The 26,017-nt window shown below is 36.0% G+C and overlaps 2 protein-coding genes across 4 annotated transcripts in view; one reads left to right on the forward strand and one right to left on the reverse strand.

Moving 5' to 3' along the window:
* METTL15 (methyltransferase like 15) overlaps window positions 1–2,508 on the reverse strand; it is a 177,439-nt gene extending 174,931 nt beyond the window's left edge. The window contains exons 1-2 of one of the 3 annotated variants that reach the window (XM_005873075.2): window positions 2,376–2,508; window positions 215–445 (exon numbers count right to left, since the gene is read on the reverse strand). The gene's annotated coding sequence lies outside the window, so the exon portion shown is untranslated. The remainder of the gene's footprint in view (window positions 1–214; window positions 446–2,375) is intronic. The other 2 variants (XM_005873076.2, XM_014545220.1) reach the window with 2 other exon arrangements.
* A 92-nt stretch (window positions 2,509–2,600) lies between these two features.
* The window catches only part of KIF18A (kinesin family member 18A), a 78,981-nt gene continuing 55,564 nt past the window's right edge, over window positions 2,601–26,017 (forward strand). The window contains exons 1-10 of the mRNA XM_014545201.1: window positions 2,601–2,783; window positions 3,196–3,302; window positions 11,873–12,237; window positions 14,452–14,609; window positions 17,424–17,528; window positions 17,968–18,078; window positions 20,388–20,585; window positions 22,915–23,091; window positions 24,815–24,889; window positions 25,099–25,211. Coding sequence (XP_014400687.1) covers window positions 11,913–12,237; window positions 14,452–14,609; window positions 17,424–17,528; window positions 17,968–18,078; window positions 20,388–20,585; window positions 22,915–23,091; window positions 24,815–24,889; window positions 25,099–25,211 — 1,262 coding nt within the window. The 5' untranslated portion in view covers window positions 2,601–2,783; window positions 3,196–3,302; window positions 11,873–11,912. The remainder of the gene's footprint in view (window positions 2,784–3,195; window positions 3,303–11,872; window positions 12,238–14,451; window positions 14,610–17,423; window positions 17,529–17,967; window positions 18,079–20,387; window positions 20,586–22,914; window positions 23,092–24,814; window positions 24,890–25,098; window positions 25,212–26,017) is intronic.

A 26,017-nucleotide genomic window follows, 5' to 3' on the forward strand; every position in this document is an offset into this window, starting at 1 on the left:
GGGAAAAGGCATCCTGTGGCCTAAGAATTACACTCGGACGAGGTAACACTGTGTAGAAAGTTCTGAACTCTGAATGAATGAGCGGGCAGCAGAGGAAGCGGTACAAGTGGGGGCAGGGGCGTGTGTTTCCTTTGTCCGGGGAGAGTGGGGCGACCTCTGGAAGTTCCCTAGAGGCGTGGGGGTAGCTCCCGGGACTTGACCACCTTCTCCTCACCTGAAGAACGAAGATTCCTCAGGTGGCCTCTAGCCCGGGCCACCGGTGACCACTACGGGGAACCTGAACTGGTTGCACGCCTTCGTCCCAGCCCCGAGGGGAAACTTGAAAAGACGGACAGCTCGGGTCTGTGTCCCGCCCACAACAGAGGAACGTGCGCCTTTGGTTCCGCTGCTTCCAGCCCCAGCTGCCCAAGGGTCTTGCAGGCGCTGGAGTTTCCAAATGGTGTTCCTTTGTGGGGAGAGGGAGGAGGACGGGAGTTGGTAAATAAGACCCTAGCAATGCCAGGATTTAATTCACTTTTTACTTTTTTTTTTTATGTCAGATGCAACTTTAAATCTAACTTTCCATTTTATACTGGTCTCCACTCTTCATTTTACTACAAGCCTATGTTAAATGTCTGTGTTCTAAATAACATGGAAGTTAGCTATACACCAGTTTCTTTAAAAGGCAGGAATTTCTGTCTCCTGAGCACTATATGTTTCTGAAGTTTTGGTTCTTTTTTCCTTCATTTCCATACAAAATAAGCTCATTTCGTATGCTTTCTGTTATAATCCTTAATGTCTTGCCAAACTAAAGAGAGCTGGCACAGTAATGGCATTGATTACAATGTTAAAATTGATCTGTTTTAACTAAATATACATTCCTTAAAAATACGGAGCTAATCTGAATACTGCTTAATGGCAGTGTAAGGCAAAACTTTAAATTAAAATAAGTACCTAGATTAGGCGTGGGAACACCTGTTAGACGGATAAGCCTTATACAATGTGTGTCAAAAACGACGAAATTTAAGATATCTACTTTCTCAGTCACCAATGACCAATGCAATTTTACAAGAAATTGGTAAAACACCTTTTTCACTTTCTATTAAGATAGCATCTTGTTTTTTGATATAGCATCTTAATATCCCTCAATCTGGAAAGTATTTCAGAGACAAATTATTCAATTCTTAATTAGCTGGTTTGTACAGTTCAAGAAAAATATTTTCCTTTAGGGATTTCCTGAAAACTTCAGTTTTCACTTCAATAAAATAAATAATACCCACATCTCATGGGCTGTTTTGAGAATTAAATGACATAACATATGTAAAGTTAATAAAATGCCTGAGACATCAAAGATAAAGAACTATAGAGTGAGCGCATATGTGAATTTTTTAAAAAAGACTTGTTAGTTTTATTATTAAACTCAGCATCACACATACATACACACACACACACAAACACTATTGCATTTGCTAAGATATATGTAATACAGCCAGTAATTAATAGCTTTATTGATGCTATTGGTTCAAAACCAATCATATAACATGCATCATATACAATGTACAGCGCTTCTGATTTTCTTCCATAAGAAGTAAATGTCCATTTTATAGGGGTTTTCCAGACATTGTTTTACTTATAATACTCTGCATTGGTGTTGGGCCATCCTATTTATATGGTGATATTGAATCACCAAGATATAAGCTCCAAGAGGGTAGGGATATTAACACAATTGTGCACTATTATGTCCCTAAAATCTACAATCAACAATTGCTGAATAAACGGATACAATAATGGTAATAATATAAAGGACAACAATGAAATTCACATCATACTATTAAAAATTTCCTGACGACAAATTATCTTAGCAAACATATTTCCCATTTTATCCAGGCATTTTTTTCCTTTTAAAGTGTACATTCCGAAACAATACATAAAACCTAGTACTTAAAAAACAAAACAAAAACTACTGCATCCAATAATGAATAGGCCAATAAGTTTAAATGAATTTATTTTGAAATGCCATCATTAGAAAGAAATGTAAAACACCAAATGGTTTCACAGTTGGCGCCAAAGAGAGTAGGCCTGGGAGTCCAGAGAGAAGCCTGGGGCCTCAAACCTAAAGCCCTGGACTTTTAATTAATTGAGGCTTATTGATCACGCTTCGGTCCCAGTGACAGTGGCTTGGGACCTGTGCTTTTGCAGGCCTCACTGGTCAGTGGAGAAAATAAACACCCAGAACCTATTAATCCACACCCAACAGACTCTGCCTCTCCCTCTAGCAGAGGACACCCACCAACCCAGGCCTATACCCTTCTCACTCACACCCTGAACCCTGGGACCCAGCCTCGCGCCGGGGGCGTCAGAAGGCGGCCTGAGACTCCCAGGTGGCTGACTCCCACCTGCAGTTCCGGCCTGGCCCCGCCCACCTCGGCCTCCGCCTCCGGAAACAGCCGCGTGCGTTGCCAAGGAGACGCGAGTCAAGGCAGCTTCCGCTGAGTCGCGCGTCTGAGGCTTTTGGAGCCCAGCGGCAGCGCGCCGCTGCAGCGCGCCGCGGCAACGTCCGACGTGATGGCGTCACGAAGACGGCAGCCAATGAAACGGGGCGCTGAGGAAGCTGGCTTGGGTTTGAATCTCTTGGTTGAGTTTGAGTCTCCGGGAGGCTGATGTGAAAGTGAAGAGTTGCGGGATCGTTTTTTGGGGCTGGATGCGAAGGAGAGGAACTCGAAAGCTGTTCTCGGGACGCGCTCTTCGATGACCTGTCTTGCTGGACGCGGAAGGGTCCCGCCGCCTCACACGTGGAAGACCAGGTGGGCTGGCTTATTAACAAACAGGGAAGCGTTGAATGGAGGGTGAGGGTGAGGGTGAGGGTGAGGGTGAGGGCGGGGGTGGTTAGGATCCCTGGGGAGAAAGCTAAAGGAAGAGGAAACTGGAGAACCCCCAAGCGCCTGGCTCTGTGCGATCGGAAGCCCACGACTGCTCCGCAGGAAGGGCTGGGATCTCCTGCCTTAAATTCCGAGGAAGTCCAAGTTTTAAAGGGCATCCTGGCCCCTTTCCCAGACTTCGGCAGAGCACTTTCTGCCCAGCACTTTGACAGTGTAAAGTGATCTCCGCACCCCAAATTCAGAGTGTTTTGTGTCAGACACAGATGTGAAAGTGACTGGGCATCCCTGTCAAATGAGGAACCTTGGTTCCCTAATGGATAAACTTTTTTCCCGTGAGGTTCTGCAGTTAGACGGGCAAAAGTCCATGGAGACCCTGCCTGGAGGCCTGAGCATCAAGATTAGACCTGCCAGCACTGCCTAACGGATTGCTGAGGATCAGATGAGGTATGGAAGAGATCAGACTGCTTGGCAAGTTGCAAATGAAAGGGACATGGAGCTGTGAGAATCGGCCCTTCTAACGTCTGTGCTTAGTTTCTGCAAGACTCCTTTAGGCACTCAATTACATAGAGGTCAGAGCTGACCACGGTTTAGGAGATTGGACCAGACATGAATAATTTTGCTGCATAATCTGTAACTTAGGTTAACTGTTAACAATCAGGTAGAATGTGTTGGGCATTCTACAGGTTTTAGTTGGTAGTGTTATTCCGCCACCTTGAATTTTGGGAGGTATACTAGTAAATGAACTTTGGTGCTAGAGAATATAAGATTCAAAGACTACATAGGGCCTGTTATGTAAGTTTCTGTTATTTTGTAATAATTGTATTTCAGTACAAAGATTATCTGCCTTTAACTGTAGTGATTACTGTCTCTTCTGTTTTTGAACAAGTACTTAGAAGCATATGAAATTTTTGTTTTAAAAAAGTGCCTCTTGTCCCACTAAAAATATACCCTGAATCGATGAAGGTACACATAAAATTATTTTTATGCTGTCAACTCTATAAAAACTAGGAAGGGAAAAATAGCCCAGATGTCAGTGCCACCCTTCCCTGCATGTGAAATTCGTTCCCTGATGCATATAAGTTAGTAGAAGCAGTGGTTCTAACACTAAAGTTATTTTCAAAAAGAGGTTTAAGTTGCCTAGAGACAATAAATGATAGTGTGGAGGATAATTCCTGGTCCTAAAAACTGTTTGTTGAATCTGAATCTAATTCAGGTTTGAGTTAACTCTATCATTCCACATTCAAGATGATTCGTGCAACGTTTCTGTTTCATTGTTTGAAAGCATTCTGTTCCGATTCCAGTAGAGCATTGTTGTTCAGAACATTGACTTTGGATTTGGATCTGGATCCACATTCTGACTCCTCACTTACTAGCTATGTCATCTTGGCAGAATTACTTATTCTAAAACTAGGTCTCTGTTTTTTGTAAAATGGAGACAATAATAGAATCTACCTTATATATGATTATTTTAAGGATTGAATGAGATAGTGAATGTCAAATGTTTACCATAATGCCTGATATATATACAGTGTTTTCAAATAATAGTCATTGTTGTTTATGATTAGTAAATATCACTGTGTAGACCTAATCCAAGAGTTCTCAATTCATGGCATATTTGGAGAGAATAGAAACTGTGATAATCCAACAAGCACGAAAGCATAAACTTTGTTTTATTTCAACATGTATGCAAGAGCTCCTGTACTACCCTGAGGTTTCTATCAAAAGTAGGCAAATATATATTTTTTAAACTTCTGTAAGAAAGTTTGTGTATTATGTATTGATATCAGAAAGAATGGCAATTAAATTCTTGAGTTTTAGATTTAGTTAGTCTGTGTTCAAATCCCATGTCTTGTGCTTCCAATAGTGTGACTTTTGCCAGTTAACGTAATCTCTCCCTAACTAGTTTTTTTCCTGTGTAAGATTGGAATGTTAATAATATACCTATATCATAGGATTATTGTGGGGATTAAGTGAGAAGCATGTAAATTGCTTAGAATGTCTGTCTGTAGAATAAGAGCTCAATAGAAAGTATTTCATAAATAGAACTTGTTATTAAAGGATAGTTGTGTTTAAGGTAAACTTAATAATTTTTGTTTTGTTTTGTTTTTTGAAATTTTGCATTTAAAATTCAAACAGCAAAAAAGAATATAAAGTAGAAAGCAAGCCTGCCTGTCCCCCAGACCTTTATATTTCCTCACCATGGGGCAACTGGCATTATCAATTTCTGTGTTCTCTCCCTCAGAGTCCATGCATACACAAACAGTATGTAACTTTTAAACATACAAATGATTGTGTGCCGAGTCCACTATTCTGCACTTGTTTTTTGGCACATGTATCAGTAAAAAACTGCATTCGTTTTATTTTTCGTTTATCAATAAGTATGTATTGAGAATCCTAAATATTTGACAAGCCCTGTTCTAGGGTCTGGGGTACAAATGAAGACCATACTCTCACAGTGTTGACATTCTAGAGAGGAAACAATAAATATGTAATCAAATAAAACATCTATTTTCCAGTTAGTCTAGATGCTAAGAAAATAAATAAAGTAGGTAAGAGATTGATGAGGCAAGGGCAGAAATACTATTTTGAATGGGATCTTGAGGGAAAGCTTTTGTAAAGTGCCATTTGAATAGAGAGAGATCTAAATGATGAACTGAGGGATTAAGATTTGCAGATATATAAAGGTAGAGCCTTCCAGGCAAAGAGAAGAGAAAGTGTGAAGGCAATGAAGACAGGACAAGACTGGAATTTTTTTTAGGGAAACTAAGGACAGTGTGACTGAAGCAGAGTAACCAAGGAAGAGAACATTTGAAGAAACGGTCTAAGTAGACAGGTGTAGAACCTACAGGACATGCTAAAGAGTACATTTTATTCTTATGTTGGGAAGTCATTGAAGAATTTAGAGCAGGGGTAATGACATAAGATTCATAAAGTGATCTTACTGCTTTTGAAGTAAGCATCAGTATATACAGTCAATGAACTAAAAATATTATTGTATTTATGTACAATTGGGGGTGAATCTTTTAACTTAATTGGCTTATACTTTACCTAGAGTGAATGGTAGTTAGATAAAGTTAAGGATTGCCCCCGTTCAACACAATTTATATTATCTTGCAATTATTGAAGAGAATTAGTTTTTAACACTTCTTCATTAAATATAGCAGAGAAATGAGCTGTTCCATGTAAGTGAAACTCCCAGAAAATTGAATGTTACCCTTGTCAAGTGACATTTTAAGCTCTCTCACTGATTAGCATGAAACATTATCTCATTTTCCTGATTTTGTATGAAAAGAAATTTGGCACATTTTTTAAAATTTGTGCCTCAGGGTCCTCATTGTAATTGCCTGTTATTGCCAATCATTGTACCCTACTGTAATATGTTCATTCTGTTAGAGAAATATATTGTATGTTTGTCTCTAAATGGGTAAATTGCTTTCTTAGATTCTGTGTCTATTTATTTATGTGTCTAGGTTCAGTACAAGAAGTTAGGGATATAAAAATTAAAAAAATACACCTTCATTAGCTGTTATATCTTGTCATATGCAATAATTATAAAACTTTAGAGCTAGAAAAAGGACCTTAGATATCATATAGTGCAACCTTATTTTATAGATTGGGAACAAAAAGCCCCTTCATTAGCTCCTTTTTACTCTTTTATATTCTTTTCTCTCTAGACTAGACAAATACCTTTCTTCTATATGAACAAGGGTATTGGAAGTGTTTCTCCTTAATGTTTTAGTTCCAACAACGAAATCCCATCAGCTTGCTCTTTTGATTCTATTCAATCAATATCACTTAGTAAATATGACAAAATTGAACTGTCATTTGAATAGTATTTTGGAATCAACAGATTATTGTCAGATAACAATATTTATTCTTTTGCCAATTAATAAACATGGTAAAGGAATTTGCTTTCTTATGTGCCTTATTCAGAATCAACTAGATCTCCATCTCTTGTACTTAGCCATGTTAGAAAAGAAAGCAGGCATCATGTATTAGTATAAGAGCAACCTCATCAATCCCTGAAGGCATCAGTATATTTAAACATAGACAAATTTTTACATTTTGGTGATTTTGTTGACTTTAGGTTATTTGTTTGTTTGTTTCTTCTAACTTTAGGTATTTTTATTATGAAAATTATATTCACTCATTTGTTTTGACAAATTAGGGTAAATATGATACTTTAAAAATTAAGATGATGCCTTTCTTAAAGTCTATAACAAGTTTAAAACAAATTTGCATTTGCCATACTTCTTAAACTATCTTTTAGGTAATTGGCAAAATTTCTCCTTGAAATGTTACTTGAATAAGATCTGTTGCCTTCTAAAATATCTTCAATAATTCCTAAATTTTCAATCAAATCTAAGCTATAACCTTGCATTCAAGATCTTCTAAATCTGACCCCACCCTAATCCAGTTTTATATCTGAATGCAATCTTCTCCCTTCTCTTTTGCTGCGTCAGTACTGAGCAAACAAAGGTAAATTGAGCATCTCTTTAGATGCTATTGAAAAAGTTACAATTATCTAAAACTAAACTAGAAGAAACAAAATTTAAGAAAATTGACCATGCAGCCAGTTATGTCCACTGCACAAGAGCTTATGTTTTCTACCATAAGCTCTTGAACCTGCTGCCTGAAATATTTTTGCCATAGGCACTTACTTTCTCACTCATTATTGAGTTTCTGTAAAGTCACCCCACTAGATAAGCTTCTTTCAACTGCCCTATCCTAAAATAGGAGCCCACACATACACTGCTGACCCTCTTTATCCTAGGGCCCAGAGAAATGCCTAGCACATAGAAGGCACTCAATAAATTTTTACTGAATGCATAATTAGTTTTCCTTCTTGAAATGCTTTTTTTTTTTTTTTTTTTTTTTTTTTTTTACCTAGTTAATAATTATCTATCCCTCAGCTCTCAACTCATCACTTCCTCTAGGAAGCTTTCTAACTATATCAGTACCCCATTATACTTTTACATAGCACTTTTCACCTTTACTTTAAAACACTTGGCACAGTTAAACCTTTATCTTTTGTGTCACTGTATTGTTAATATCTGTTTATTATAATAATACTGTTAGTAGCAAACATTTGCAGTGGTATACTCTGTGTCAGACATTATTCTAAGTGCTTAATCCTCACAACAATTCTATGAAGTAGGTATCATTAGTCCCGTTTTACAAATGAGGAAACTGAGCCATAAGGCATTTAAGTAACTTGCCCACAGTTATGGCCAGTAAGTAGTAGAGCTGGAATTTTAAACTAGGCTGTCTGGCTCCAACATCTAAAAATTAACTTATTGAATTAATTAGTTAATTAGCAAGATTTACCTTCCATCCTTGAGGTTCTAAGTTCTGTTTTGAAATAATCACCTAATGTCTTATATGCTTGGTTAACCATTTCATATATGTACATATTATCTGTCATTTTTAAAAAGTTTGTCAGTTAAAGTCAAAGCATTGTTGAATACTTTTAAAAGATTTAGAAATGTGTATGGAGGTTAGTTTTGGGTATCATAAGAAATGTGGGATTCTACTAGCCTTTAATAGGCAGAGGTCAGAAATGCGAAACATACTCTAATGCATGGGGCAGTTCTAAACAAGGAAGAATTATCCTACCAAAGTGCCAGTCATAAGCTTATTGGGAATCATTAAAAAGATGGACCAGTATCTTTGGGAACAAGAGGCATGAGTGGGGACAGATAGTGAAGAGGATTGACGTTTATTGAATGCCTTAATACCTGTTATGTCCTTTAACCTTTACAACAGTATTATGAGGTATTCTCTCTTTTACACAAATGAGAAACCTGAGACTCAGTGAGGTTAAGTAACTTGACCAAGGTCATAGAAATGAGCTATAGGTGCTTTGTGGGACTTGGCGAGACAGAAAGAGCAGAGTAGTAATTCACTTGGGACCTGACTGTTAGAATCCAAATGACCATCTTTCGTCTTTAGCATTCTATTTTTGGAGAAGGACAGAGTCCTAAAATGGGAGTGCTGTGTCCACTGTCTTCTGCTTTTAGATTGCTTTTGGCCTTATTTGAATTCTTTCCAAAAGTATATGGTTTTATGACATATTTTAGCTATCTCATTGCTGTTATTTTTCCATTAAAAAAACACACACAAATGAAATTTCTTCTTTTAACCCTTCTTCCCCCTTCACCCACACCATTTCTTTGCTCACTTTTGCAGTAGTAGTTTCTAGTAGTAGTTTCTTTATTCACTCTTTGAATCTTCTCCCAGTCAGTCTTTTGTCCCACCATTCCCCCCAAATTGCTCTTCTCATTGGCCTCTCTTTTGCTAAATCCCATGGTTACTTCTTATTAAATATTGAACACATTAGCAGTATTTAACACAATTGATCATTCCTTTCTCCTTGATTTAAAGGTCTTCCTTAAGGTCTTCAAATCTTAATGCCATTTGAAGCTTTAAAAACTTCTAAAAGCTTCAAATGGCATTAAGACTCTGAGGATAGCTTTACTTTTTAAAAATTATTATTGATTAAGGTATTATATATGTGTCTTTATCCCCCTATTGCCCCTCCACCCCACCCACTCATGCCCTCACTCCCCTGGTGTCTGTGTCCATTGGTAGGCTATATGCATGCATATAAGTCCTTTAGTTGATCTCTCCCTCTTTTCCCCGCTCTCCCCTACATTCCCTCTGAGGTTTGATGGTCTGATTGATGCAGCTTTACTTTCTTAACTTGGCTTCCCACTGCCTCAACATTTCCACCTGGATGCCTATTAGCATTTTCAGATTTAAGATATCTAGAACTGAACTGATCTTCTGCTCCAAAACCTGCTCTACTCTCTCTTATTATCATCCCAGTTAATGGCTATTCCATTTTTTCCCAACCCCAGGCCAAGAACTTTGGAGTTATTCTTGAATCTATTTTCTCTCATACCCCACATCTGTCTATCAGTAAATTCTATTGTCTTGACCTTTAGCATACATCCAGAACCTGACCACCACCCTGTCCTGAGTTACAACATTATCTCTTGTCTATATTACTACAGTTACTTAGCTAATCTCTATTCCCTATAGTATTTTATCTCCACAGCAGTGAGAGTGATTAGGTTATGTCACAATGCAAAAAATGGCATGTATGTGTGAAACAATGATAAATCTCTTTACCTGAAATATTAGACCCTTCCCTTACACTTAAACACTTCAGCTAAACCATATACAATTACTGGGAGGCTACCCAGAAATCTAGCTTTGATTTTTTTTTATTTTTTTTTTTTTACAATGACTCCAGCACTATTTTCGTTTGGGTCATGGGAATGAATAGGAAAGGATCTCTCAGAATTATATCAAGGTAATGAAGGCAGAGCCTTGGCTTGTGAACTATTTTTAGTAAATGTGATCTTGGCTGCAAGCTTCTGGGCAGTGGAAATTGAAACAACCAGGCTGGTCTCTACCTGTGTCTCAGAGACCCATTGGGTTAAAAATAATTCCAAGGATATATCAATTAGCAAGCCCAGATATGAAGGTGATGGAGATGGTGTATACCCATGCTTTATTCAGGGATCCTAGCTCTGAGTATAGATCCTAGTCACTGTTCTATAATGATGTGAATTTAGAGTACATTAATGATTGCAGGTGTAAAAAAGTAAGTTTAAAACACACACACACACACACAATCTATTAGGAGATAGTAAGCACTTTGGAAAAAAATAAAGCAGGATAAGAATGATTAGGAATTAGGTTGGCAATGTTAATGAGGTTAGGAGAGCAGCAATAGAGCAAGTACTTGAAAGAAGTGAAGGAATTAGTTATGTACTTGGTAAAAGAGAGAGTGGCTAATAGAAAGACCTATGGGGTGCTTGGTACGTTAGCTGGAATAGAGTGAGCAATAAAACAAGGTGAAAATGTAGGCCATTAATGAACTTAACTTGTACTCTGAATAAGATGAAGATCTGTTGGAAGATTTTGAACCAAGGAGTTAAACAAATAAACAAATGTGTGCATACATGCACAAACACACACTTGACCCTTGAACAAAGCAGAGGTTTGGGACACTGTCCCCCCCCCCCCCCCCATGCCTTTCAAAATTTGCATACAACTTTTTTCCTTTTTAAAATTAAATTTATTGGGGTAACTTGGTTAATAAGTTTATATAGGTTTCAAGTGTACAGTTCTGAGTCACATAATCCTTATATTGCATTATGTGCCCACCTCCCAAAGTCAAATCTTCTATCACTATATATTTGACCCCCTTTACCTTTTATATTACCCCAGCCCACTCCCTTCCCTCTGGTAACCACCATACTGTTGTCTGTGTCTGTGAGCTTTTCTTTGTTTTTCTTGTTTGTTCATTGGTTGCTTTCAGTTTTATGTTCCACATATGAGTAAAAGCATATGGTTCCTAACTTCTGTCTGACTTATTTTGCATGTAACTTTTGACTCTCCCAAAACTTTACTAATAGCCCACTGTTGACTAAAAATCTTACCAATAATATAAACGGTCAATTAACACATATTTTGTATGCATTATGTACTATATTCTTATAATAAAGTAAGATAAAAAATGTTATTAAGAAAATCATAGCCCTAACCGATTTGGCTCAGTGGATAGAGCATCGGCCTGTGGACTCAAGGGTCCCGGGTTCGATTCCGGTCAAGGGCATGTACCTTGGTTGCGGGCACATCCCCAGTGGGGAGTGTGCAGGAGGCAGCTGATCGATGTTTCTCCCTCATCGATGTTTCTAACTCTCTATCCCTCTCCCTTCCTCTCTGTAAAAAATCAATAAAATACATGTTAAAAAAAAAGAAAAAAAATCATAAGGAAGAGAAAATGCATTTACAGTATTTATTTTTAAAAACCTGCAAAGAAGTGAACCCACACAGTATAAACCCATGTTGTTCAACAGGCAACTCTATATATATTTCCAGTAACATTTACCAGGTGAGTGGAACAGCCTTAAAATCTTTTTTCAATGAATACTACATGCCAGTCATTTTGCAGGCATATAGAACTAATATTAAAACTTTATGTTTCTTTTTAATTTTAGGTATTTAGGTGTTCATATAAACGAATCAAGATAACCAACCATGTCTGTCCCCGAGGAAGACCTGTGTCACCACATGAAAGTAGTTGTTCGTGTGCGTCCTGAGAACACAAAGGAAAAGGCAGCTGGATTCCATAAAGTGGCCCATGTTGTGGATAAGCATATTCTAGTTTTTGATCCCAAACAACAAGAAATCAGTTTTTTCCGTGGAAAGAAATCTGGAAATCGAGATATTACAAAGAAACAAAATAAGGATCTTAAGTTTGTATTTGATGCTGTTTTTGATGAAACTTCAACTCAATTAGAAGTTTTTGAACACACTACTAAGCCAATTCTTCGGAGTTTTTTGAATGGATATAATTGCACAGGTAATTACTTCAGTTGGGGTTTAATTTTCCTGTCTGATTTTAGTTTTTACATTAGAAGAAACATCTACTTGGCCTTTTCCTCTAAATACCAATTTTAAGGTGCATGTTTGCTAAAATTATTGAATTCAGTAGACTTTCATTGTAAATGCAAACTTTATTAAAATTTAGTCATCATATATGACATATATCATTTGTGAAACTTTCTCTTTCACGGTCTTGTATGGTCCCTATAGACAATCATCCTTTCAATTTGTTATTAAACCACAGGCTTCTTATAATTGATGCCAGATTTCTCACAATGTGTGTTTATAATAGTTTCACTGCTTACCCTTATAACTGTCTATCCCTGTGGAATAGTCAGACATTTTTTGAACACTTGGCATTTTCTTTATAGCGCCTTTTTTTTTTTTTACAATATCTTGAAATAAAAATGTTAAAAGCCCATGTTAATTGGATTTCAAGTGCTTTGTTAGCATATCTTCAGCCAAAAAAAATAATGTCTAGTGCCCTTGATAGACCTATAATAATTTTCCTTTCAAAATGGCCATCTTGATTTCCTAGAAAGAGATATGTCCAAAAGGCCAGCTATTTCTCTATGCTTACAAGGCACTTAATACCACTATTCATATCTTACTTTTGGAATTACCACAGTTTATGGCATTTTCTTTAAGATGCCCCAAAACTATAACATATTTTACTGTCTCTCACTGACTCATTCAGTTTTATTACAGAAGACTTATCCTCTTGGTCCAGCAAGAAAGGAATGTGGTTTATTGATTATATTGCTATGATTCTGAATTTTAGCATATATTCTTTTCTTCATTCATGGAATTCCATATTGTCTCTAGAGATTTTTGATTTTTTTACATCAAATAAACAAAAATCTACCAACTGAATCTTTGGTTTCTTCTTGGCTTTAACTTTATATTCTTATCTAGCTGTCTTAAGACTTCTTGATATACTATGGTCTTACATAAAATAGAACAAAATGAAACATACATCACTTTAATTCATTCTTCTGAAAAGTATTTTTGTAGTTTAACATTTAGCTTAGCAGAGAAATTTAACTTATAAAAATATTCTCACCAGTAATAATAGGAATTATTGCCTTAACTCAATCTTATGGTGGGTATTTGCCATATGTGGACTTTTTTGCATTAATATTGTGATGGTATTTGACATATGTGAACTTTTGGTTTTGCATTAATATTGTGATGGGTATTTGCATTTGAAAAAAACATCACTTTTATGTGTTACTGGATAGAATCTTGAAAACCAAGTAATTTGCGTAAGACAACATCATTTTTTTGTTGTTTTAAATTTTAAAATGAATTTTATAAATGGTTTCAATCTAGAACTCATTCACTCAGCAAACTTGTATCGAATACCTGCTTTGTGCCAGATGGCTTGTTAAGTGTGAAGGATATCTGGCCTCTGCCTTGGCAGAACTCAGAGTTGGAAATACACCTTGATATGTGCTGGAATAGGAAGTCGTGTGGCATATACTGAGGACTCAAATAAGGGAGTAGACGTTTCTGCCTAAGACTCAGGGAAGGCACAGGAAAGTGACATTTGTGCTGAATATTTAGAACAGATGAAAGTTTTCTAGTTGGATTAAATAGAGGAACTTTCCAGGACAAAGGCAGTGGAGTAGAAAGAGAGCAGCACTAGAGGAGAACTTCAAATAATCTAGTGTACCTAGACCACAGCAAGGGAGAAATAGGCTAGAGCGGTAACCAGACACCCTCTCTTAGAATGCCTAATAGTATTCCAAGGTGAGGAATTTGAATTTCCTCCTGTAGGACTGTGGAACTATTACACAGCTTTAACATATTCAAATTTCATTTTTCATAAAAGTAACTGCACAAATTCTATGGGATGGAAGAAGATTGAGACTAATAGGGAGACATAATTGATTACTTAAAATGTGTAAGTTTGCTGTAGAAGATTGGGAACAAGTGTTGGGGTCGGGGAGAGGGGAGCCAGGTGGTTGGTTGGTGGTACAATTAATCAGAATAGGGAATATAGGAATAAGAGTCAATTTTTGCGAACATTGCAGGTTTTAAGGATAAGACTATAAATTAATTTTGTGTCTATCTGTTGAGTTTAAAGTTACTGTTGAGCATATCCAGATGGAACTATCCACTGGACAGAGGCTATAGTAATGGTATATGTCATAACAGAGCGCTTTGATCCCTTTTCATGAAAACCCAGTACTTGCATATGGTGCCACTGGAGCTGGGAAGACCCACACGATGCTAGGATCAACTACTGAACCTGGAGTGATGTATCTAACCTTGTTAGACCTTTACAAATCCATGGATGAGATTAAAGAAGAGAAAATATGTAGTACCGCAGTTTCTTATCTGGAGGTAAGTTGGCAATAGCATTCTTTAGATTAATCAATAGTATTGAGAACTCTTTCTTTAAGAAGTTCCATGGTCCATTTAAATTATTCTGTCATATAGGAATTTTCTCATGAATATATAACACCATTTTTAAGTGCCTGTGATGCACCTTTCTCTTTTTCCCGTATTTTATTTGGCATATCTGACTTGCATAAAAGTAGCAAGATTAGTACAAAGAACTTCCAGATACCCTTCACCCAGATTCCCCATATTGTTAACATTTGACCACCTTTGCTTTCTCTCTCTTTATGTGTGTGTAGCTGTTTCTTTTTTCTAAACTGCTGAAGTTACAGACTTCTAGAAGTTTCCTTAAATAAACACTGAAGAGTTATCAGAAAATTAATAATGATATACTGTTACCTAATCCATAGACCTTAATAAGAGTTTGCTATTGATTCTAATAATGCCCTTTATTAGAAAAGAAAATCTAAGATCCTTAGTTGCATTCAGTTGTCCTAACTCTTTAGTCTCCTTAATCTGGATTTCTTTTTTATGTTTTTGCTGTCATAAAACTCTTCGTTTGGTTTGTCACGATTAGATTTGGGTTATGCACTGGCAGAAATACCACACAAGTGACTTTGTGTTCTTATGACATCATATCAAGAGGCTTATGTGTTTAGTTAGTCCCATTACTAGCTATGTTAACTTTGATCAATTTCATCATGCTGGTGTCTGCAAAGTTTCTGCATTGTCAAGACTACTTTAACTTTTGTAATTAAAAAGTACCTTGTAGGGAGAATATATAAATATCTTACTCAAACTTTCATCCACTGATGATTCATGCTTGAGTCAATTATTATGATGTTAGATGATTATGATTTTAAATTTCTTCATTTCTTCTACATTTATTCATTGGCTGTCTACTGTAAAGAGAGCTTCTCTTTCCTTTATTGTATCAGTGTGAACTCATCAAATTGTTAACATAATTCAATAGTTTATAACCTCTTTCTGTAATTATTTATTTATATGCTGAAATTGTGCCAATCAAGGCTCTTTTGTGCTGTCTCCTAGGTCCTTCTGACATGCCCCATCATTTCTGTAGGTCACCTGTCCTTTTACTAATAGCTGACATTCAACACATCATAACTAAGTGCCAGGCATTCTAACTTTGAATTTAGATAGTGTTTCAGAAACCAGTACAGAAACATAAATTCCTGATATTACTGCCTATTCATTTGTGGTGTCAGAAAAAATTCTACTCGTTACAGCTCTTTTATTGATACCTTATAATTAAGCTCCTACATTTCAAAAATTCATTAAGATTATGTATGTTGCTAAAAATTTTCATCTTAGTCTATAGGACTTGAAGATAAAAGAGAAGTAAAACTTCCTATAGTTAAGTATGGAAAACAATTGTTCTGAACATAATTAGAAAAGAGCATGGCAGTATTGGTTATTTCTTTTTTAGATCCCTTCATAACTGGGAGAATTTTAAAGTGTTTTTTTTAATGTTTTTAATCATTTTTCCTTTCTTTTAATCTACTTTCATTTTATTGGGAAGGCAATGTCTAATCTAATGGTTTTCCTCTTGGGCTGTGCACCAGAATTGGCTATGGAGCTTTTTAAAAATAGACATGCCTGGACCTCACCCCCTGGACATTTTAATTTAATAGGTCTGGATTGTGGCCGAGGTATCTATGTTTTTAAAAAGCTCCCAGGTGGTTCTGAAGCATAGACTAGCTTGAGAATGATTGTTCTAATTGCGTTTTTTCTATGATTTAAGTGGGTAAGGGAAAGCACTAGAAAAGTGACTGCTACTTCAGAAAAATAAGAGCCAAAAATGTAGCTCTTGAATATTTTACTACTTTAAAGAGTTTATTACATTTAAAAATGGTTATCATTCATTGTTAAAAATTTTACTAGCAATGAATTGTCACTATGGTCTATTTCTAAGAACATGGAAATATCAGTGGTAGTTGTCATTAGGTAGGAACTAGAAAACTTAGTACCTTTAGTAAATTCATAAAATTCGGTCAATAAAATTATTTATATGCATTACTTAAAAAGATAAAAATTACTAAAAAAAAAAAAGTAATACCAGAGACATAAAGTACAGATGTGTATTCAATACCATGTAGTAGAATAAGGATATTTGGCCTTCAGTCTCCTCTGCTGTTACCTTTGTGGACATGGACAAATCGCTTAACCTTTTAGGGTCTTTGTTCCTTCATTATTCAAATGGGGGCAGGGGTTTCCATTATGGAATTATCATAGAAATTGCATGTTAAATTAATGTAATTGAAGGATAAATGGAATAAAACACTATCCATCCTTGAGTATGCATTTTCTTTAACTTTTGAGCTGTAAAATTTTTAAAAGTTTGGTCTACTTGGGCATCATGAAATAATAAATGTCTTCAGTGAGAACCATGCCACCTCCATATAACTTACATTTCAGATCCAATAGAATTTCCCAAGACCATGTGTCCTGTATATTTCCAGGAAATTGGTAAAGGCAATTCCAGCTATCTTATTTCTCTTTCACTGAAATCATCAAGTTAGCAATTACGGGATGAGCGTATAATGACTCCACCTTTAAATTTAAATTTCAAGCCTATTTAGTTAAACTCTATGTAGTTAAACTCTTCTGTTTCCTCAGATGGTAGAATACTAATGGCAACATGAGATAGAAGGAATGAGATGAACTAAATGAGCTGCTATTTGTCTTTAAGATAAAATTCTAATATAAACTTAAATCAGCAATGTATGCCTGTTTGTGATGTTATCACTATTGTTTTAAGATCAATGTTAAAGCAGTTATTTTTATTTTTATTTTAAGGTATATAATGAACAGATTCGTGACCTCTTAGTAAATTCAGGGCCACTTGCTGTCAGGGAAGATGCCCAAAAAGGGGTCGTTGTTCAGGGGTTGACTTTACATCAGGTATGTTTATAAACTTTTCCTCTGTTCAAATAGCAAGTTTGGTTATTTAGCCATTTACTTATTCTTCATTGTGCTTGAGAAAGAAGAAAAATAATGAAGTACAAACTTAAAATAAACATGGTGTATCTTCAGTTTTGTATTCCTTGAAATAATTAAGAGAGCTTTTCTTTTAAAAATACTCTTGAACATTTAATATCATGTATTACTTTCTTTAATACATTTATATTTTATCTGCTCAGAAGACAAGGCTTTATCTTTTATTCCTCATGTAACACCAATGTACAAAGCAAATGATATACAGTCAATATTTAATAGGATTTAAATTATAGAAAGCTTTTTCTCACTTTTTTTATCTTTAAAATTCTTCTTGCTTGTTGAACATGTATTACAAAATTTAAACTCAGATGGCTAATTTGTATATATTTTTAAACTTCTCTAGCCCAAGTCCTCAGAAGAAATTTTACACTTGTTGGATAATGGGAACAAAAATAGGACACAACATCCTACTGATATGAATGCCACATCTTCTCGTTCTCATGCTGTTTTCCAGGTAACAAGCCACTAGACTAGTGGTCGGCAAACTGCGGCTCGCGAGCCACATGCGGCTCTTTTGCCCCTTGAGTGTGGCTCTTCCGCAAAATACCAACTTCTGCGCATGGGCCACAAAGTTTCAATCGCACTGTACATGCGCGCCCGCACGTGTTATTTTGTGGAAGAGCCACACTCAAGGGGCCCAAGAGCGGCATGTGGCTCGCGAGCTGCAGTTTGCCGACCACTGCACTAGACTATTGCTCTTAAAAGTTGAATTTAAAATAAATGAAGCCAAATTTGTGGATTGTAATTTTCACACATACAAAAAATTTTTTCATTATGTACTTTCCTACTTCTTAGCTCTTTCTTTACTTTGCAGCTTTGAGAAGATTCTTACCAGAATATTTAGAAATGAGATGATGTAAAACAGAAATATAAATTTTACCTGGTTAAAGATATAGTGGATAAGAAGTATTGGAGTTTTTTCTTTTTTTTTTTTTAAATTGGTGAAAATATTTAATATTTCCAAAGCATAAACTTATATTCAGAGCAAACTTTATAGATCTAGATTTACATAACCAAGGAATTGGGGAGATACTGATTCACTTTTTAAAAGATTTCATCATAGTGACCATATAGAGTAGTTGCATTTTTTAAGAAAGTGCAATTCAGTTGATACAGTACTTTTAAGAATTCTAAATGCATAGGTTAGATATTATTTCTTACAGCTTCTAGTCCTGTTAAAGCCAAATGATTATGTAGCTTTATTATGGACTAGAGGCTCGGTGCGCCAAATTGGTGCACTGGGCGGTGGGGGGGGTCCCCTCAGCCTGGCCTGTGCCCTCTCGCAGTCTGGGACTCCTCGGGAGAGGCTCTTGCCACTGCTGCTGCGCTCGCCAGCCATGAGCCTGGCTTCTGGCTGAATGGTGCTCACCCTGTGGGAGCGCACTGAGCACCAGGGGGCAGTTCTTGAGTTGAGCGTCAGTCCCCTGGTGGTCAGTGTGCATCATAGCGACTGTTCGTTCTAACGCAATAGTCGCTTAGGTTTTTGTTATTTAGACTAGAGGCCCGGTACACAAAATTCGTGCACTGTTGGGATGGGGGGTGTCCCTCAGCCCAGCCTGCACCCTCTCCAATCTGGGACCCTTCAGGGAATGTCCAACTGCCGATCCCTGCAGGATCGGGCCTATACCAGCAGTCGGACATCCCTCTAACAATCCAGGACCCTGCCTCCCAACTGCTCGCCTACCTGCCTGCCTGATTTCCCCTAACCTTTTCTGCCTGCCAGCCTGATCGCCCCCTAACCACTCCCCTGCTGGCCTGATTGACACCTAACTGCTCCACTGCCGGCCCAGTTGCCCCCAACTACCCTCCCCTGCAGGCCTGGTCGCCCCCACTGCCCTCCCCTGCTGGCCTGTTCACCCCCACTGCCCTCCCCTGCCGGCCATCTTGTGATGACATGGGCACAGCCATCTTGTGTGAGGGTGTGATAGTCAATTTGCATATTACCTCTATTATATTGGATTATGCTATGTAGAACTCATTTTATAAAAATTGTTATAGTTGAAAGAATTCATATCTGAGGCAATCAAGTCATTCAGAAAGTCTCCAATCCCACAAAATTGTATTAATCTTTTATATTCTTACCACTGACTTTATCAGTAGTCTTGAGAGAAATATTTATCTGTGACATGGAGTTTTCCAAAATGTCTTAGACCCTGTTTTGTAAGAAAATTTAGCAAAAGAGTTTTATAATAGAGAAATATCTTTCCCATATCTTTCATATTTGCCACCAAATTTATATCAGTTAAATGACAAAGTAGCTTAAAATAGTTGAATAAGTTGTGCTTTACTCTAATAGACTGTTGAACATGACTAGTATTCTTCAATATACTATTTTTTATATGTTTCATTTTTTAAACTATAATTACACACAACAATTTGGAGAACTGGGGTAAATTTACTCTTTGAATTGGGTCAACATTCAAATTCAGCTTTCCTTTGGGAACAATCCCTGCAGACATGCAAAGCATGCTGACCACTGCCTTTGATGTTCTCTTAGGAACATTATTTCTAAAGGACTTGTGCCCCACTACCATCTCTGATAATCCCATGATCTGATTCAAGGGTTACCAGATACAATTACTGTTTGTTTTGACTTTAGTTCAGCCAACACTTATTTGTCCTCTGGACACATTTTATTTTCCAATTTTTCTCAACTTTGGTAGTTACTTCTAGTATTCTTAAACATCAGCCAAAGTAAACTGTACATTTCCCTTTTAATTTTGTTAAATCTTCTCATTTTCCCTATTCTCTAATTTCAAAAAGATTTATTTGCGACAACAAGACAAAACAGCAAGTATTGATCAAAATGTCCGAATTGCCAAGATGTCCCTCATTGACCTGGCCGGGTCTGAGAGAGCCAGTGCTACCAGTGCTAAAGGGACCCGGTTCAGAGAAGGTACAAATATTAATCGATCACTTCTGGCTCTTGGGAATGTCATCAATGCTTTAGCAGATACAAAGGTAGGTACTATATGTTTATTTGTTTAAATATTTTGAAATATTGAAGTATGTTTAATTCCTAGAGAGATAACTATTTAATATGATTTTGTTTTAAACATCTATTAATGAAATTTCAAGAGTACATCAATAACTTTTATATACAGAGCAAAGACTTCAGAAGGCCTAGTATATCAAATAAAGCTATGGTTCTGTGTTTTTTTAATTTCTAGTTTTATAACCAGAATTTGTTTAATGAAAAGTATTGAATATAAGTTTAATAGTTAATATTTAATAAAGTAGTGCTTTCTCATTACTTATTTTGAACTTGATTTTTAAAGTCAGTATGTAATGATCCCTACACAGCAAGCATGATAATTGAATTGGCATGAATGAACACAAAACACATCTTAAAGCAGTGGTTCTCAACCTTTTGGCCCTTTAAATACAGTTCCTCATGTTGTGACCCAACCATAAAATTATTTTCGTTGCTACTTCATAACTGTAATGTTGCTACTGTTATGAATCGTAATGTAAATATCTGATATGCAGGATGGTCTTAGGCGACTCCTGTGAAAGGGTCATTCGACTGCCAAAGGGGTCACGACCCACAGGTTGAGAACCGCTGTCTCAGAGAAACTAAAACCTGTTTTGGTTAGTATTTTTATATACTGTAAAATTGGGTTAAATATTAAAGAGTGTTGATTTTTCTTAGAGTGGAAGAGGAACTTAAGCTATAAAATGTAATTAAATTACCTAGGTTAAATAGGTTAGTGTTTATTGGATGCCTTTCAGGCATTTAAAATATTTTACATCTACTATATGCCAGAAGTGCTTACTAGAATACAGCATATTTGACAGTTTTTGTATTTGTAAAAAATGACTTTTTTAAAAGTTAAAATACAGTCATTTAATTTAAGTTCAATCAGCCTCAAAAGCTTTAGGAAAATTATGGTGAAGTCTTTAAAATGTTGCCTTTTGATTTAGTATCAATTATTTTAAAATGATTTGAGGACGCTTTTTAAAATATGTAGTTACTGAAGTCACATGAAGATTGCAAAAACAAGGTGACTTTTATATTTTAACTTAAAACTTTAAACATGTAAGCAGACAGCATGGTATAGAGACTGATTTTCTACGTTTAAACTATGGCATTTTTTTTATACTTCCTTAATTTTTAATATTTGACTCCCATAGAGTCATTTATGAGTCAGTGTTTAATGAATGTGTTGTACATGAAAAATCATTTCAATTACCAGCAATACACATTCTACAGTTTCAAAAACTGTAGATGGAAAGCACAGTAATACTGGGAGTTGGGAGACCTAGGGCCCATTTCTAGGTCTGAATTACCAGCCATGTGAACTGAAACATGTCATTTTGCTTTTTACTTAGTTCAAATTTTCCTCTTCTGTAATATCAAAGATATCCATTGGATAACATAAGTTTGCTTTTAGCTTAACATTATAATGCTCTGTTTTTACATAGTAGTTGTACATCTTGTGAAAATTTTGTGATAGTCAGAACTGTATCTTTTAAGTAAAAGAAAACTTAGAAAAATGACGTTCTTTTTTTTTATTGATTAAGGTATTACAAATGGGTCCTTAAAAATGACGTTCTTATAACTCTTATGCTTTCAGATAAAGTATCTGTAAAATAGTAATTATAATAATAATTACCATTTTAGATGGTTAGAGAAAACAGCTCTATGCCACGCAGAATTCTTACTATTCCTCTAGGGCATATATTAATTTTGTATTTTAATTTATTTTAAAAAACAAATGGAAATTTTTTAAATAGGCATTTTGTTTTTGAATAGGTTTAGATACAGAAAAGTAGCTAAGATAATACAGAAAAATTTTCTTAAATATACTCCACACTCATTTCCCCTTGTTAACATCTCACATTAATAAGGTACACTTATTACAACTAATGAACCAACATTGATATTTTATTATCTAAAGTTTATATTCAGATAGATATAAAATCTTTAAATAGGATATTTGTTTTATATATTCATTGCATCCTCCTATATAATAAAATCATAGTATGCAAAATGTCCCCTCAACCAGGAGGTCGCCCGGGAGTTCAACCAGGGGGGCAGGGCCAGCCAGGGGAAGGGAGGGAGTACCCAGCAGGCAGCCGCTAGGGACCCTACCTCTACTAGTTCCATAAGATTCATTATCAACATTTAGATCCCCATTTATATCATAATTCTGGAAAGTTGGGCAGTTGCTTATATTCTTAAAGTGAAGTGGTAGCAGGTTTGCATTTAAATGTGGGAAATGACATAAGAATTCTTTTTTTGTGTTTTTTTGTTTTGTTTTGTTTTTTGGTGTGTGTGTGTTTTCAGAGAAAGAATCAGCATATTCCTTACAGAAATAGTAAGCTCACTCGCTTGTTAAAGGATTCTCTTGGAGGCAACTGTCAAACTATAATGATAGCTGCTATTAGTCCTTCCTCTATGAGCTACGATGACACATATAACACTCTTAAGTATGCTAACCGTGCAAAGGACATTAAATCATCTGTAAGTATGTTTAGTCTGCTTTTGTCATAAGGTTATTGGGTGACATTATTTTTATAATTCTAACAAAATATTAATTAAGAGTTGCATTTTTACTAATGAGTTAGGAAATAGTGTTAGAAATATCTTTACAGTTAGGATGAATTGGACATTAAATTAAACCATTAAGCATCTTGATTACATGTATAATAGATAACTATTATTCAGTCTTTTGGCAGCTTAGGCGCTTTAGTGCCTTTTTCCTTTTTTTTAAAATCCTCACCCAAGGATATATTTCTATTGATGATTAGAGAGAGTGGAAGGGACAGAGAGAGACAGAGGGGGAAAAAAGCATACTTTGTGAGAAAGACACATGGATTGGTTGCCTTCAGCACATGCTTCTACCAGAGCTGGGGATCGAGCCTGCAACCGAGATACCTGCCCTTGACTGGAATCAAACCCAGGACCCTTCAGTATGAGGGCTGACACTCTATCCACTGAGCCAAATCAGCTAGGGCTTTAGTGCCTTTAACCTTTTCCACATCATGGCACATGATTTTTTATGGCACCCGGGAGTAATTGGTCAAGGCTTTAGCATATTGTGGCAGCTAAAGATGAACTTTTTAGCGTAACACAAACACTTTCTACCTAACATCCTTGGACAAGTTAGCTCATTTCTCTAAGCCTCAGTTATTTCTTTTTTTTATTATTTTTTTTATTAGTTAAGGTATTACAAATGTGTTGTCCATGTCCATTGGTTTTAAGCCTCAGTTATTTCATCTGTAAAATAGTTATATCTGCCTCAGTTTATAAAGTAAATAGCTTTTTAAAAATCATTTATTTTTACGTTTATGATATTGACATAACCAATCTCTAGCTCCAGCAATATAATGATTGGTTAGATCAGTATTTTTGCAAAAAATTTGGGGTAATTAAAAAATACGTAAGTCAAACATAATATATGTTTAAAATCACAGGATCTCAGAATTTGAAGAGACCTAGAGTTAAACTAGTGTGATAACTTCTCTGCCTGCTTAACCTTCTGCTACTCTTATTTAATGAACATGAACATGTTATTGTCTTCCTTTGAGAAATGTTCAGATACTATTTATATAATTAGTTGCTAAAAGCTGTAGAATATGGGTATACAAAGGTTTTGTATACGTTTTTCATATAATCCTTACACTAACCCATTATGGAAGGCATTTTTAGCTCTACAGTGGAGGAATCCCATGCTCAGAGTTGTAAGTACTAAATTCCACATCATTTAACTGAGAGGTGAGCAGAGCCTCAAAATTAAGTATTTGGACTTCTATATTTAATGTCTCTCCACTATTCCATAGCTGCCAAGGGGCCCATACTTTTATATAAAGGATAAAATGTAATAACTCATTACACCTAGTTGAACTTAACAACTGTCTCAGTCTTAAAATTATCTCTGAATTTCTTAGAAGTCAGAGGAAAAAGAAAATGGGTAATTTTTATCATATTGAGAATGAATGCTTCATAAGTTCTTAAAAATATCTTTTTTCACATAGTAAGGCAATCTTTTTATCATTTCATTTACATTATTAATGTGGTCAGCATATCCTCTTGTCATGATTTTAAACGTGAGCATAATTGATCATGTGCTTGCCACAAATTCTGAATTCGTGGAACTGAATTAATGAGCATGTAATGCCATTTTGTTTGTATATAAAGATAATGATTATCTTTATATTTACTCATAATTCCTATATTTTAACAGTTGAAGAGCAATGTTCTGCACCTTGACAATCATATAACTCAGTATGTGAAGATCTGTAATGAGCAGAAGAAAGAGGTATGTCTACTGTTTACATATACTAATCTTCCTCACTTCCTCACTCATGGGATTTTACAAACTTAATTGTCTAAAAATTTGAGATGTTTTCTATTACATATGAAATCTGGCTTTTTCAATTATTTTTCATGGCTAAAATTTTTCTGTGGCCATGAATAATAGAAACAGATAATTTATTTTGTATTTTAACTAGTTTTTCTCTCTACTAGATTTTAATGTTAAAAGAAAAACTAAAAGCCTATGAAGAACAGAAGGCCATGACTGAGGAAAATAACCAAGCACAGTTAATGATTTCAAATCCTCAAAAAAAAGAAATTGAAAGGTAAAATTGATAATCAAGATTTCATTTTGATGTTTTTATTATTTTGAAATTTTGTCAAATATGTTGTTATCGTTTGTTGTATAAGTATGTTTATATACTCAACTGAATTCAGATTGGTGTTTATATTTTACACTTTGGAGATCCATTATTTTAGTTGTGATTATATAGATCAGCGGTTCTCAACCTATGGGTCGCGACCCCTTTGGCGGTCGAATGACCCTTTCACAGGGGTCACCTAAGACCATCCTGCATATCAGATATTTACACTACGATTCATAACAGTAGCAACATTACAGTTATGGAGTAGCAACGAAAATAATTTTATGGTTGGGTCACAACGTGAGGAACTGTATTTAAAGGGCCAGAAGGTTGAGAACCACTGATATAGATAGTAAGGAGAACCAGGACTTAGGTATAATATCTTCAAAGAAGGTAAAGCCAATGATATCACTTATGAAATTAGTTTTTAGTGCATTTCTTATTTTTCTTCTGTTGTTTTAGTCTATTCAAGCTGCTGTAACAAAATACCACAGACTGGGTGGCTTATAACAACAACTATATATATACTAGAGGCCCGGTGCACAAAAATTTGTGCACTCAGTGGGGGGGGGCAGTCCCTCAGCTTGGCCTGTGCCCTCTCACAGTCTGGGACCCCTCTGGGATGACCACCTGCTGGCTTAGGCCCGCCCCCCGGGGGTATTGGGCCTAAGCTGGCAATCAGACATCCCTCTGGCAGCCCGGGAGCCCTCGGGGGATGTCCACTTGCCAGCGGGGAGCAGGCCTAAGCTGCAGTCTGACATCCTTAG

The sequence above is a fragment of the Myotis brandtii genome, unplaced genomic scaffold, assembly GCF_000412655.1.
Source record: "Myotis brandtii unplaced genomic scaffold, ASM41265v1 scaffold399, whole genome shotgun sequence".
Lineage (NCBI taxonomy): Eukaryota > Metazoa > Chordata > Mammalia > Chiroptera > Vespertilionidae > Myotis > Myotis brandtii.